Genomic DNA, 15373 nt, shown 5'->3' with positions numbered 1-15373 from the left:
GTTGCTTTAGATAGATTAGAAAACAACTTTAGATGGTGATATGGTTCCAGGAAGCCTCCCTTAATTCTTACCAAATTCTGAATTTTCTCTTTTATGTGGTAGAAATGAATTTTCATAATTAAATCCCTGGGTAGGTCTTTAGGGATGGAAGGAGGCTTAGGAAGATGATGGATACGATCAATGATAAGATCCGTATCCGAAAGATTGGGAATCATCCTCCTAAAAACTCCCTTAACATAGTCAGAAAGCTTGACGGGTGAAATATCTTCCGATATACCCCTGATTTTAATATTGTTGCAGCGGGAGCGGTCCTCCAGATCCGCCAATTTAAGTCGCAACTGGTGTATCTCCGACCTGGACTCTGAATGGTGTTTTAGAGATACCGTTTGTGACTTTTCCAATTCCCCCAATCTAGACTCATGGTTATCCAACCGAGCAGTAAAGTGTTCAAGAGTGTCTTGAAAAAGCTTTGTTTGGTTAGCCATGTCGATAGACATCCTGGCACTAAGTTTTTCAACTAATGTGTTCATATATGCCTCAAGGGTTGTAGCACCAGGGAAGGCCCCGGACAACTCCTCAGGTTTCGGCCTGGATTTTTTTGGAGTAGGGTTAGGGGAAGAAGAACTACAATCCTCCCCCGAGAAATTGGCACTGGAAGACCGCGTACTCCCCCCCACCCGAGGTACCCTTCCTCTTTGAAGAGGATGAAAGATCCATTGTCTCAGTATGAGAATTTGAGGAAGGAAGATCTCCACTTAACGTTGTCAAACAAGCACCATGTGTGGACAACGAGAGAGACACATTGTCGGTAGAAAGCTGCGAACAGTCTCTGTCAATGGGCAATGGGAGAACGGGACTTAAGCGGACTCAATAGATTAACCATGTCCCTGGAAGAACCATGAGGAGACTTGGGTTCTTTATTTTGCTTTTGTCCTCTAGAGACACCTTTAGTTTTAGCCATAAGTAATTTTGAGTTGAAATGACTCATTTTGCCAAGTGATATAACCAAGAACTGAGAAAGAGTAGAATAGTAACTTTATATTAAATAAATTAACCCGGGAGATAATGTCACAGAAGTGTATAGGGTTGTGTTATTTTGAGGTGACCGGCTAGGGACCACCGCTACCCAACGTCAATTTTTACTAAAATTTTTTATTTATTTATTTATTGTTTTATTTATTTTTTTGTTTTTTGTATTTTATTATGTTTTATTTATTATTTCTAATATTATTGTTTCTTCTGTTTCCTCTCTCCCCTCTCCCTCCAATTTATATATTACATATTATAATTATACTTTATAAACGTATTATTTAGTTTAATAATTAATATTAATTATATAGTGTATTTGTTATTTATATATTAAATGAGCAACAATCCCCTATACCAATCAGTATGATGAAGTATGTGTATACACTTTTCAATGCAAGAACAGCAAATAAAGCAACATCAAATATTGAGTTCAAACCCACCAAGAAAATGGCCGCCCCCAGCAGCTGCGACACTAGACCCACCAATAAAATGGCCGCTACCATAGGCAGCGACTGCAGTCCCCCAGGATAGGAGCAATCCCACCCAAATCCATAAAAGGCGGCTCAAAAGTTATTTTTTCCCTCATCCAGCACCAAGACAACCAGCACAGCAGAGTCCTGCATACACTGAGGCCCTGATCATGTGACCCCTGACTCCTCCCCTCCTGTGACCTCATCCCAGGTCCTGTGCGCACAGAGCAGCCATATATGTGGAGTGCGGCTCTGCAGGTGGAGGTAGGTGCTGGAGATTCCCCATTACAGGGGGCATTAACCCTCTAGGTACTTAGCACATTTCGGATTATTATGTAGTTGTGTCCCTGTTAGGCTTTGTTCACACTGCATTTTGGGACGTCCATCTGAATTAGCGGACAGATTGCACTGACATGTGTGACGACTCCTGGAGTGGACCCTCTGGGTCGTGGCACCAACCCTCCCAGGGCGAGCTGACCTAGTGAGAACCATCCCCTATACAGGGAGTGTCAGGGGCAAGGGGGTAAGGTACCACGACTGCTGGCACCAGGTGGCCGGCTCACAGGAGACACAAGTGAGAGTGTATAGCAACAGGGAATGTGCAAAGCGTGGACACAGGGACACGCAGGGTACAGGACGGCACAGGGCGAGTGTACGGAGGCACGGAGAGTACTGGACAATACAAGGTGTGTACACGGGAGTGCGCTAGGTACAGGATAGTGCAAGGCGGGTACACGAGAGCACGAATGGCGTGTGCAAACATATATTCCCAATAAAAACAATCCTTTATTGATAAAGATTAAAATATCACCAACCCAGCGTAAACCATAACACAAGTCAGCAAAGATGTAACCTATCTGATTCCCTACACTATTCTGCTGTCCCTTCCTGACAGTGGAGGTTGGCACCCTAAAAGATACGGTTGTTTGGCGCTCCCACTCCGTGACGGCTGTCCCAGACTAGCCCTGATAGCCCCTAACAATCTATAGGTGGGAAAACAATAATTGATAGTGTAGAAATGAATAGATAGAACTTAATTAATAAGAGTAAAATGCTGACAGGTTATAATAACAATAACTCTATTGTCCATAAATCTAGATAAAAAAATCCCCAATCAGTAGGATATAAGATAAGATAATCCTTTAATCGTCCCACCATGGGGAAATTCAGAGCATTAGGGTACCGTTACACCTAGCGACTCACCAGCGATCCCGACCAGCGATATGACGCGGTCAGGATCACTGGTGCATTGCTAGGTGGTCGCTAGTGAGCTGCCACACAGGCAGATCTCACCAGCGACATCGCAGGGGACGGGGATCGCTACTTACCTGTCAGACGCGGCGATCCTGCGTCCTCCCGCCCATCTCCACGCATCGCTTGCCGTCACAGCAGGAAGCGCCGCAGGAAGCTGACGACGAGGAATGGTCCAGGAGCTTCTCACGAGCGATAACCAGCGGGGGAGCCGGTCGGAGGTAAGTATCACATGTAGCGATATTGATGCAACGTCACAAAATTGGTGACTTTATAGCGATATTGCTAGCGATATCGCAGTGTGTAATGAGGGCTTTACAGCAGCAAGGCAGGAACAAGTACAGATACAGATGCATAGAGGCATTACATTGACAGTAGGTAGGTACATATACGGAAAAAAAAGATATAACCGGACTATCACAACTATATCCCAAAAGCAGAAATCTGCACAAAAGATGTAGCCAATGTGTATACCACACTAAAAAAGGGGACTGTAATAAAAGCTGTATACCAGCATTAAAGATGATATACCCAAAAATATATAACAAATATGAAAGAGGGTGCAAAGACAATCAATTAATCAATTCTCATACCAGTAGTCACCCCACTCCAAAAAGGACAATATGACCATAGGACAAAAGAACAGTAACATACAATGCAAGATTCACAGAACGAATTGGTGAAGAGAGTAAATTCATATTAATTTCCAATCCAGCAGAAACAAAAATAACGGGGCTTTTAACCCCTACTTAGCTCCAGCCTCGACGCGTTTCCCCATCTTAGCGGTTCATCAGGAGGCCCGATTTGGAACCTAGCAGTGCCACTGATATGAGGTGTCCAGATGAAGAGGCATACCTGACTAAACTTGTGTATGGCGCGGTTTATATATCCCACAATAGGGGCCAAGACCAATCAGGCCCGGCTATGCAGACCCGCCCACTTAACAGTACATTTACCGGGTAATGTTAAAATTCAGACCTTGGTACCTTAAGATCAACTAGCCCGCAGTCACCCCACTCCCTCCGGTGCATGGGCGATATTCATGAATAACTGTTTAATAAATAGATCTAAGCTCCCCGCACTTACTAGCATCCACAGCGTGCACTTCCGGTCTGACCTGCTAGTGTTGGATACAGTGACGTTTTGCGTTCCAGCCTGGAGCGCAAACACTTCCCATGACGTGTCACGTGACATGCGCAGAACGAACAGGACGGTACAGGGCGAGTGTACGGAGGCACGGAGAGTACTGGACAATACAAGGCGTGTACACGGGAGTGAGCTAGATGCAGGATAGTGCAAGGCGGGTACACGAGAGCACGAATGGCGTGCACAGACAAGCATGCCCGGGTGCGAGCAAAGCAGGACGCAAAGGAGCACGTCAGAGTACAGAGTTAGAGCATGCACAGAGAGCATGCCTGAGTTCAAGTTTGGACAAAGAACAGAGGCAGAGCGTGTGCAATGACACACAATAGAGAACAGAGCAGAGTGTATGAACGGAGCACAAGGAAGAGTACAGGAACAGAGTGCAAGGCAGAGAACCCGAATACAGCACACAGGACCAAGCAGACCAAGCCAGGAAGCACAGCAATAATCGGGCACCTCCCATGGGGCGAGGTAGCCTGATATAGCACATGAGCACTTGGACTTCCGGGTCAGGTCCTCCAGAAGCATAGAGAGGACAAGACTGGAGATAGTGCTGAGAAGAGCGCACGTGCACACCAAAAACACTGCGCAGCCATGAAACTAGGTACAAGAAGTGCGCGTGCGCACCCGACAGAACCCCCGGAGCAGCAGCGGAAGTGGTGACATCGGACCCGAGGTCCCGCCCCCAGGTGAGAGCGGCGCGACAGACGGCATGACAACGTGATTGGAGCGAAGTGTTCATTTGTTGAAACGGGCACGTAAATGTAGAAGATCACATTTCTCTGCTTGTAAAATCTTAGAAACTGTATTAAATTGACAATATACACTCATTGGTAACAAAAAAAAAACCTATATACTTTATTAAAGGTGTGGTCCGGAGTCAAACTAAGCTCCATACTAACTCCTTATGTATTTAGGAGCCCTCATAGGACCATATTGATGGAAAAATAACAAACATATGGCTCTGGGAAAATGGGGAGCTAAAAACAGAAACGGAAATACACCAGGTCCCTAAGGGGTTAAATGGACAGCTCCATTATTGGAGTCCTTCCATTAATCAACAATAATTCAAGCAATAGAGACATATAGATATTTATATGTAACAACAGTGGTCCACATCTATATTTGCTTGTTGCCGTGAGCACAAAGCCACATCAACAAAGGTCAATAGGACACCTTATACAGATAGGCCAATATAGTTATATAATATTGCACGTGTACCATCTGTTTACAGCAACGCGCATATAGACATTAAGCTTGTACTGTGAGACAAGTAAGTACAGTATACCTTGAATTAACCTTTTCATATTGAAAATGACTCAAACAAATGGAAAGTTCTCGCCTCCATAAGTTGGAACCATCACTGATAATACGGGACAATAGTAGCTTGCATCTGACATCAAACAGGGAGCAACTGCAAGGTGTACCAAATCTCCAGCCCTTACAGGGACAGTCCCCAGCTGACCCTAGAAAACTGCTTCATACCCTGATGTTCCCTATTCGCCTCCCGACGCGTTTCCTCCACCCTGGAGGGCATCATTCATAGTGCTATATTGGGTGTCTTACTGCCACGTTGCATAAGCCTGTCCTCACTTCCTGTTATCTGATTAAATCAGACATCAAGTGCAGGGAAAGGTGTGGGCTCAGTATCTGAGCCCGCATCATAGAAAAGGGCACGTTCTTTGACTTAAATATATGTCAACGGTCGTAAAGGGGTTAATAATGATGTTACGTTGGCTCATCTTCTCCTCATTCAGGTCCCTACAATATTGGATCAGTGGAGATCTTCTGTATAAGCGAATTTTCAAGATTGATCCTTCAAGGATGGATAGGGACAAGGACAAGATAATGGAGAAGATATTACACCTCACGCTAGAGATCCTCTTCCGGCTTACTGGAGAGGTGAGAGATTTTGATGGCCTCACATTACATCATTCTTATCTATGGGAATAACAGATGGACAGAACTGGAGAGGTGAGGACTCTGGAAATGTCTGTAGTGAGATTTATTAATGTGTCTCTCCATATCAAGGATTACACAGTAGTGAAGAAGACCTCTCGTGACTGCTGTCAGGCCCCTGTGTCTGAGGGATGGGGAAGACCCCTGAACCCAATCACGGGGCCTCCACCTCACCCCCTGATACATGAGGACATCAATGAGCAGAAGATCCTAGAACTCACCTACAAGATGATTGAGCTGCTGACTCGAGAGGTGACACTGCTGGGAATGCTGGGACATTATACAGTAACGATATGAAGGGATCGGGGGGGATGACGGTATCATTGTATGTGACAGGTTCCTATAAGGTGTCAGGATGTCACCATCTATTTCTCCATGGATGAGTGGAAGTATTTAGAAGGACATAAAGATCTGTACCAGGACGTTATGATGGAGGTTCCCCAGCCCCTCACATCACCAGGTAATAGACAGGACTAAATACACACGGCCTGTAATTATCTGTATGTAAAGAATTAATTTAGTCCCTGTATGTGTTTTCTACAGAACTATCCAGTGAGAGGACAACACCAGAGAGATGTCCCCGTCCTCTTCTTCCTCAGGACTGTAAAGATGAAAATCCCAATGTTCCTCAGGATCATCAGGTAGATGGAGAGAAGGTGTCATGAGATCTTCCCTATGATGTGTAGAAGACTGTGAAGGTCTTGTGTTCAGTCTTGTTATATCCAGCAGTATTATACACTGAATGGCCAATTTATTAGAGATACCTGTATGGAAATTAGAAGTGGGACCCCGGAGTCCAGTAGGTTTTGTGGATTAGTTGCAGTGTGAATCCACATAAAAATTGGAAAAACAAGCTATCTGGGCAGCGTTGTACTTTATTTACGTGTATTAGTTTAGAAAATGTGCCGAGAATATTGTAATTAGGGAAAAACATCCAGCAATAGTGGATCTTGTGGACATTAGCAACTCATCAATGGAAGGAGTCAGAGGAGTTTAAGAATTGGACTTAGAATAGGTGGTGCACAGTCATGTGCTGCAGATGAATACTACTTTAGAGTTACAACTAACATCCAAATTATCATCTCTGCAGCATAGATGGACACAGTTCCAGTGTCATTGATGTCTAAGGGATCAAAAAAGAAAGTGGGCACAAAAGAGTAAAAATTCTATGTGTACTAACATTGTGTGGTCAGATAAATCGAGATTTCTGTTGAACTGTTCTGAAGGGAAGGTCAGAATTGGGGACAATTAGCATGAATCCATGTGCCCTTCCTGTGTGGTTTCATCATTTCAGAATGGTTGAGGTAAGGTAATGGTGTGGAGAAGGTTTTTGTGGCACATCTTAGGTAACCTGATATCTGTTCATTTGGACAGTAATGCTTATCTAAGCATTGTGGTCAATCATTGTGGTTCATGCCTTTATGGCAGAAGAGCAATGTGCCATGCTATAGGGGTCATTTAGCTATAGATTGCTTCTTGCCTGACTTTCACTGTTCCTTTATCTTAGTCTGGGACAAGTACCTATCCATCTAATTTGCGGCAATTGCAAAAAGCTACCCTGCAATTTCTCACAGTTTTCTGGTTATGGAGACTGCTGGTTAGATTTGTGAGCCTACGGGTTGGATATTTGCAGAAGACCTGCTGCTGTGTGATAACTACTGCTTTCATTATTGTTCGACATGTTAATTTATGATCTTTTTTATTCATCAAAATCATCTCACACAACTTCTCCATCTGTCTGTGACTTATAATATCTGTTTCAGGGTAAAGATCTGACCCATAGTAATACCACAGAGACATATGTGAGGGGTGATGAGTGGTGTAAAGAGGAGATTACTACATATGACTATCCAGGTGAGTAGTGACCACTAAATGCAGAGAAGTCAACGATTCTACTAAAAAAAAAATATATATAGCCCGTACACCTTTAGTATTACATTAATGAATATGTGCACAAATACGCTATGTGGCCAGTATATAAACATATACATACACGATGCGTCAACACACTGCGACCTATGAATGAACTTCACTATTGATGTAGACGATAAAAAAGTACTTAGCATATTTTGTTCAAAGAGTGCAAAAGCCATCCAACCACATCAAGCTGTACCAAAATATGAATAATGTCCTACCTCTTTATGTGCCAAAGTAAACTTAATTTGAATGGGAAGTGCAAAAAAGCCAGATACACAGCTCCCAATTAAAACCTTATCTGGGAAGGAGATGTAGATAAGGGTGCTGAGCCCTTGATGGATGAGACCTTTGGTATTAAATTAATTTACTGGTGCTCGATATGTTTTAATTGCAAGCTGTATGACTGGTTTTCTTTCACCTCCCCGTTCAGATGAAACCCGGTTTGGCACATGGAGAGGTAGGACATATAGCGGTTAGGGACCATCCATGTTTAGGTAGACCGTTTACAGCAATAGTGGAGTTCATGCATTCATTATTCGCATTGTGGTGTCACATCGTGTTCTACTCAGTCACTGGCTTGTAGAATTATTTGTTGAATTTCTTAGGGTTTGTTCACATTGTTTCTTATGTGGATTTTATGCTTAAAAATGTTCCACTTAAAACCAAACAAACACATTATTACACAGTTTTATATGGAGATTTCTCATCTGCAGCTAGAGCACAATTATGAGCTGCTGTAGAAGAAATACTTTTTTTATTCACAGTACTGGCTCAGTGCTCAATGCTGGACATTGTTGCAGTCTGGCGCACAATGTTGAGGGAACTGTGGACATTTTAGTGCCTGGATCTCCTGCTGCAAGGGCGAGAGAGAACAGAACAGAATTTTCATGATTCCACCACTCATTGTGACCTGGACACAGTGAGTGACTGTTCAGTCATCTAGTCTTGTGCAGGGGCGTGCTGAGATGTCAATATTTTGATTGACAGCTGTATTGCCAAGTTTTTTAACACTAAGGTTCGGATACGGCTTTAAAGAAGGCTACTACTTGCGATATAACGCAATTTTATTTCAATGTACAAGATTAACCCCTTCACCCCCAAGGGTGGTTTGCACATTCATGACCGGGCCAATTTTTACAATTCTGACCACTGTCCCTTTATGAGGTCATAACTCTGGAACGCTTCCATGGATCCCGGTGATTCTGACACTGTTTTCTCGTGACATATTGTACTTCATGTTAGTGGTAAAATTTCATTCAAATAACTTGCGTTTATTTGTGAAAAAAACGGAAATTTGGCAAAAATTTTGAAAATTTTGCAATTTTCCAACTTTGAATTTTTATGCCCTTAAATCACAGAGATACGGCACACAAAAAACTTGATAACTAACATTTCCCACATGTTTACTTTACATCAGCACAATTTTGGAACCAAAATTTTTTTTTGTTAGGAAGTTATAAGGGTTAAAAGTTGACCAGCGATTTCTCATTTTTACAACACCATTTTATTTTTAGGACCACATCACATTTGAAGCCACTTTGAGGGGTCTATATGATAGAAAATACCCAAAAGTGACACCATTCTAAAAACTGAACCCCTTAAGGTGCTCAAAACCACATTCAAGAAGTTTATTAACCCATTAGGTGCGTCACAGGAATTTTTTTTAATATTTAAAAAGAAATGAACATCTAACTTTTTTTCACAAAAAAAATACTTCAGGTTCAATTTTTTTTATTTTACCAAGGGTAACAGGAGAAATTGGACTGCAAAAGTTATTGTGCAATTTGTCCTGAGTACGCTGATACCTGATTTGTGGGGGGTAACGACTGTTTCGGCGCATGGCAAAGCTCAGAATGGAAGGAGCGCCGTTTGACTTTTTCAATGCAAAATTGGCTGGAATTCAGATCGGACGCCATGTCACGTTTGGAGAGTCCCTGATGTACCTAAATAGTGGAAACCCCCTACAAGTGACCCCATTTTGGAAACTAGACCCCCCAAGGAACTTATCTAGATATGTGGTGAGAACTTTGAACCCACAAGGGCTTTACAGAAGTTTATAACGTACAGCGGTACAATTAAAAAATCATATTTTTTCCACAAAAATGATCTTTTCACCCCAATTTTTATTTTCCCAAGGGTAACAGGACCCTAAAAGTTATTGTGCAATTTGTCCTGAGTATGCTGATACCCCACATGTGGGGGTAAACCACTATTTGGGCGCATGGCAGAGCTCGGAAGGGAAGCAGCGCCATTTGACGTTTTTGGCTGGAATTGAGATCGGACATCATGTCGCGATTGGAAAACCCCTGATGTACCAAAACAGTGGAAACCCCCCACAAATGACACCATTTTGGAAACTAGACCCCCTAAGGAACTTATCTAGATGTGTGGTGAGAACTTTGAACCCCCAAGGGCTTCACAGAAGTTTATAACATAAAGCCGTACAATTAAAAAATCATATTTTTTCCACAAAAATGATCTTTTCACCCTCAATTCTTATTTTTCCAAGGGTAACAGCACCCTAAAAGTTATTGTGCAATTTGTCCTGAGTACGCTGATACCCCACATGTGGGGGTAAACCACTATTTGGGTGCATGGCAGAGCTCGGAAGGGAAGCAGCGCCATTTGACGTTTTTGGCTGGAATTGAGATCGGACACCATGTCGCGATTGGAAAACCCCTGATGTACCTAAACAGTGGAAACCCCCCACAAATGACACCATTTTGTAAACTAGACCCCCCAAGGAACTTATCTAGATGTGTGGTGAGCACTTTGAACCCCCCAGTGCTTCACAGAAGTTTATAACGCCAGGGCGTGAAAATAGAAAATTCGTATTTTTTCCACAAACATGATCTTTTAGTCACCATTTTTTTTATTTTCCCAAGGGTAACAGGAGAAATTGAACCCCAAAAGTTGTTGTCCAATTTGTCCTGAGTACGCTGACACCCCATATGTGGGAGAAAACTACTGTATGGACACACGTCAGGGCTCGGAAGGGAAGTAGTGACGTTTTGGAATGCAGACTTTGATGGAATGGTCTGCGGGTGTCATGTTGCCTTTGGAGAGCCCCTAATGTACCTAAACAGTGGAAACCCCCCACAAATGACCCCATTTTGAAAACTAGACCTCCTAAGGAACTTATCTAGATGTGAGGTGAGCACTTTGAACCCCCAAGGGCTTCACAGAAGTTTATAATGCCAGGGCATGAAAATAAAAAAATTGTATTTTTTCCACAAACATGATCAATAAGTCCCCAATTTTTTTCTTTTCCCAAGGGTAACAGGAGAAATTGAACCCCAAAAGTTGTTGTCCAATTTGTCCTGAGTACGCTGACACCCCATATGTGGGAGAAAACTACTGTATGGACACACGTCAGGGCTCGGAAGGGAAGTAGTGACGTTTTGGAATGCAGACTTTGATGGAATGGTCTGCGGGTGTCATGTTGCCTTTGGAGAGCCCCTAATGTACCTAAACAGTGGAAACACCCACAAATGACCCCATTTTGGAAAAGAGAACCCCTAAGGAACTTATCTAGATGTGTGGTGAGCACTTTGAACCCCCAAGGGCTTCACAGAAGTTTATAATGCCCGGGCATGAAAATAAAAAAATCGTATTTTTTCCACAAACATGATCAATAAGTCCCCAATTTTTTTATTTTCCCAAGGGTAACAGGAGAAATTGAACCCCAAAAGTTGTTGTCCAATTTGTCCTGAGTACGCTGACACCCCATATGTGGGAGAAAACTACTGTATGGACACACGTCAGGGCTCGGAAGGGAAGTAGTGACGTTTTGGAATGCAGACTTTGATGGAATGGTCTGCGGGTGTCATGTTGCCTTTGGAGAGCCCCTAATGTACCTAAACAGTGGAAACACCCACAAATGACCCCATTTTGGAAACGAGAACCCCTAAGGAACTTATCTAGATGTGTGGTGAGCACTTTGAACCCCCAAGGGCTTCACAGAAGTTTATAATGCCCGGGCATGAAAATAAAAAAATCGTATTTTTTCCACAAACATGATCAATTAGTCCCCAATTTTTTCATTTTCCCAAGGGTAACAGGAGAAATTGGACCCCAAAAGTTGTTGTCCAATTTGTCATGAGTACGCTGACACCCCATATGTGGGAGAAAACTACTGTATGGACACACGTCGGGGCTCGGAAGGGAAGCAGTGACGTTTTGGAATGCAGACTTTGATGGAATGGTCTGCGGGTGTCATGTGCGTTTGGAGAGCCCCTGAGGTACCTAAACTATTGAAACTCCCCACAAGTGACCCCATTTTGGACACTAGACCCCCCCACGGAACTTATCTAGATGTGTGGTGAGCACTTTGAACCCCCAAGTGCTTCACAGAAGTTTATAACGCTCGGACGTGAAAATAAAAAAATCATTTTTTTCCACAAAAATGATATTTTTGCCCCCAATTTTTTATTTTCCTAAGGGTAACAGGAGAAATTGGACCCCAAAAATTGTTTTGCAATTTGTCCTGAGTAGGCTGATACCCTACATGTGGGGGTAAAACACTGTTTGGGCGCATGGCAGAGCTTGGAAGGGAAGGAGCACCATATGACTTTTTCAACTCAGAATTGGCTGGAATTGAGATCAGACGCAATGTTGCATTTGGAAAGCCCCTGATGTGCCCAAACAGTGGAAACCCCCAATTCTAACTCCAACCCGAACCCCAACACACCCCTAACCCTAACCCTAGCCCTAACCCTAGCCCTAACCCTAGCCCTAATGGAAAAATGGAAGTAAATACATTTTTTTTATTTTATTATTTTTCCCTAAGGGGGTGATAACGGGGGGTTTGATTTACTATTTATGGCAGTTTTTATGTTTGGCAGCTGTCGCACGCTAAAAGACGCTTTTTATTGTAAAAATAGTTTTTGCATCACCACATATTGAGAGCTATAATTTTTCCGTATTTTGACCCACCGAGTCATGTGAGGTCTTATTTTTTGCGGGACGAGTTGACGTTTTATCGGTACCATTTTCGGGCACGTGACATTTTTTGATCGCTTTTTATTCCGATTTTTGGGACGCAGAATGAACAAAAACCAGCGTTTCATGAATTTCTTTTGGGGGGGTGCGTTTACACCGTTCCGCGTGCGGTAAAATTGATAAAGCGGTTTTATTTTTTGGGTCAGTACGGTTACAGCGATACCTCATTTAGGTCGTTTTTTTATGTTTTGTCGGTTTTATGCAATGAAAACTATTTTATATAAAAAATAATTATTTTTGCATCGCTTTATTCTGAGAGCTATAACTTTTTTATTTTTTCGCTGATGATGCTGTGTGGTGGCTCGTTTTTTGCGGGACAAGATGACGTTTTCAGCGGTACCATGGATATTTATATGCGTCTTTTTGATCGCGCGTTATTACACTTTTTGTTTGGCGGTATGATAATAAATCATTATTTTTTGCTTCGTTTTTAATTTTTATTTTTTAAGGGGTTAACTAATGGGACAGTTTTATAGGGCAGGTCGTTACGGACGCGGCGATACCTAATATGTGTACTTTTATTGTTTGTTTTTTTTATTATTTTCAAAAAATGAATTTATTGGAGAATATTTTTTTTTTTTTTTTACTAATTTATTTGGCGATTTTTTTAAATTTATTTTTACTTTTTTTTTTAATTTTTTTTTTACTTTATTACATAGTCCCAGGTGGGACATCACTGTCCTGTGACAGATCGCTGATCTGTCACATCACAGATCACTGTGACAGATCAGCGATCTGTCACAGGCAGTGCCGAAGGCTTCCTCATGCCTGCGCTTTGCAGGCACTGAGGAAGCCAGCTTCCTGCAGGCCCCCGAAGGCCCCCGTCGCCATCTTGGATTCGGGGGCCTGGAGGAAAGGAGCCCCCCGCAGCAGCGCTGCACATTGCGCTGCCGTGGGGGGCTCAGGGAAGCACGGAGGGAGCCTCCTCCCTGCCGATGCTTCCCTTTAACTCCCGGTACACCGCGATCATGTTTGATCATGTTTGATCATGTCCGTGACCGCCCCTGACACATTGTGCCGGGTGTCAGCTGTGATAATCAGCTGACACCCGGCCGCGATCAGCGGCGCTCACAACGTGGGCGCCGCTGATCGCGGTAGACGTACTATCCCGTCCACGGTCATACGGGCCCGGGTACCGTGGACGCGATAGTACGTCGGATGTCAGGAAGGGGTTAAAGGAAAAGTATGATTGGATAGTATGATTGCGTACACTTTTGTATATTTTAAGAGACAAAGGTTAAGTACATATAAAGATTGAATACATATAATGATTAAGTATATATAAAGATTAACTATATACAGTATACTCATCAATCACCAAGAGGATTTTAAACATCATCCGTCTGGAATATCAGAGAAGCAGCGCCAAGACAGAGACCCCTGGAAGATTCACAACACTGCATGGGCGTCCCCAATTATGCAGGTATCACAACACTGTACATGTGTACAGGTGTCCAAGTTCTGCTTCTGTCTTAGTCATGTTTCTCTGGCCTTATATACTAAATTACACTTATGTGTAACTACTAGTTTCATCCCACCCCTCAAGTGGCCAGCTATCAAGGTCGGATGAAACAGAGATATCATGAAATCATCAGACAATGTGTCCTAAACCCGAACAATATAAAAGCCACATGGATTTATGGATTTAGATAAAACCACCACAGACAGAAGTTAAGTAAACCTTAACGTTTTAGGCCTGTTTCACACTTCCGTTTTTGTGTCCGCCAAACGGATCCGTTTCCGTTTTTTTGACGGAAACTGATGCAAACGGATCCGTTTTTAAAAAAACGGATCCGTTTTTTTGACGGATCCGCGGTAACCACTAATGGAAGTCTATGGGACAAAAAAACGGATCCTGCAAAAAAATGGCGGATCCGTTTTTTTACGGAAACCAACGGATTTTGACGGATTTGAAAAAACGGAAGTGTGAAACAGGCCTTACAATGACAAACATAGAAACTTAGAACTATTTGTGAAACAACAATTCTCAAGATTGTGTCACTGCGGGAGCATTGTCTGTCACATCAGAAATGCAGCTATCTAATGGTCTGATAAACCCACCACAGACAGAGATTACGTCATTGTCTCGGTCTGTAACTGTTTGACCAGAAATGCAGCTCTGTCATGGTCTGAATGCATTTTGTATATTTCAGTATATGGACTCAAAATAGCTATTTTTATATTCGCACTACAACAGCTCACTAATCCTATCTAGTGCAGGGATGTGATGAGCTGTCAGTATCTTAACAGCTCAGCCATCCAATCTGAGACTGGGAGGTGCTGAGCTTACTTCAGGCGTTCCCTTTTTTTAGCAATTACTCAGCTATGTAAGTAAGCTGTTAGTCTCAGATAGCCTTCAGCAAGAGTTCTGCTATGTCTATCATGGTAAGTAAGTCCAAATTTGCTGCAGTGCTCCAGCCAGTAGCTGATTTTGCCTCTGAACAACCTGCTTTTGGCAATGTGTCGTCACTTGCTACGGAAAGGTCCATTAAACAAAAGGATGTAACTAATCCTACGCGTTTCGAAGGTATTGTCCTTCTTCCTCAGGGATTGTATCACATCCGGACCCGGTGAATATATACAGTGGGGAAAATAAGTATTTG

General features: G+C 42.8%; 1 protein-coding gene across 1 annotated transcript in view; it reads left to right on the top strand.

Annotated features, from left to right (window-relative positions):
* Window positions 1–1736: 1736 nt before the first annotated feature.
* The window catches only part of LOC141051001 (uncharacterized), a 160711-nt gene continuing 147074 nt past the window's right edge, over window positions 1737–15373 (top strand). The window contains 7 exon segments of the mRNA XM_073547780.1: window positions 1737–1763; window positions 5651–5667; window positions 5669–5795; window positions 5925–6104; window positions 6189–6312; window positions 6396–6493; window positions 7616–7706. Coding sequence (XP_073403881.1) covers window positions 1737–1763; window positions 5651–5667; window positions 5669–5795; window positions 5925–6104; window positions 6189–6312; window positions 6396–6493; window positions 7616–7706 — 664 coding nt within the window.

The sequence above is a fragment of the Dendrobates tinctorius genome, unplaced genomic scaffold, assembly GCF_039654945.1.
Source record: "Dendrobates tinctorius isolate UK_male_01 unplaced genomic scaffold, ASM3965494v1 ptg000155l, whole genome shotgun sequence".
Lineage (NCBI taxonomy): Eukaryota > Metazoa > Chordata > Amphibia > Anura > Dendrobatidae > Dendrobates > Dendrobates tinctorius.
The sequence above is the reverse complement of the archived record's forward strand: the minus strand, read 5'-3'. Positions and strand labels throughout refer to the sequence as shown.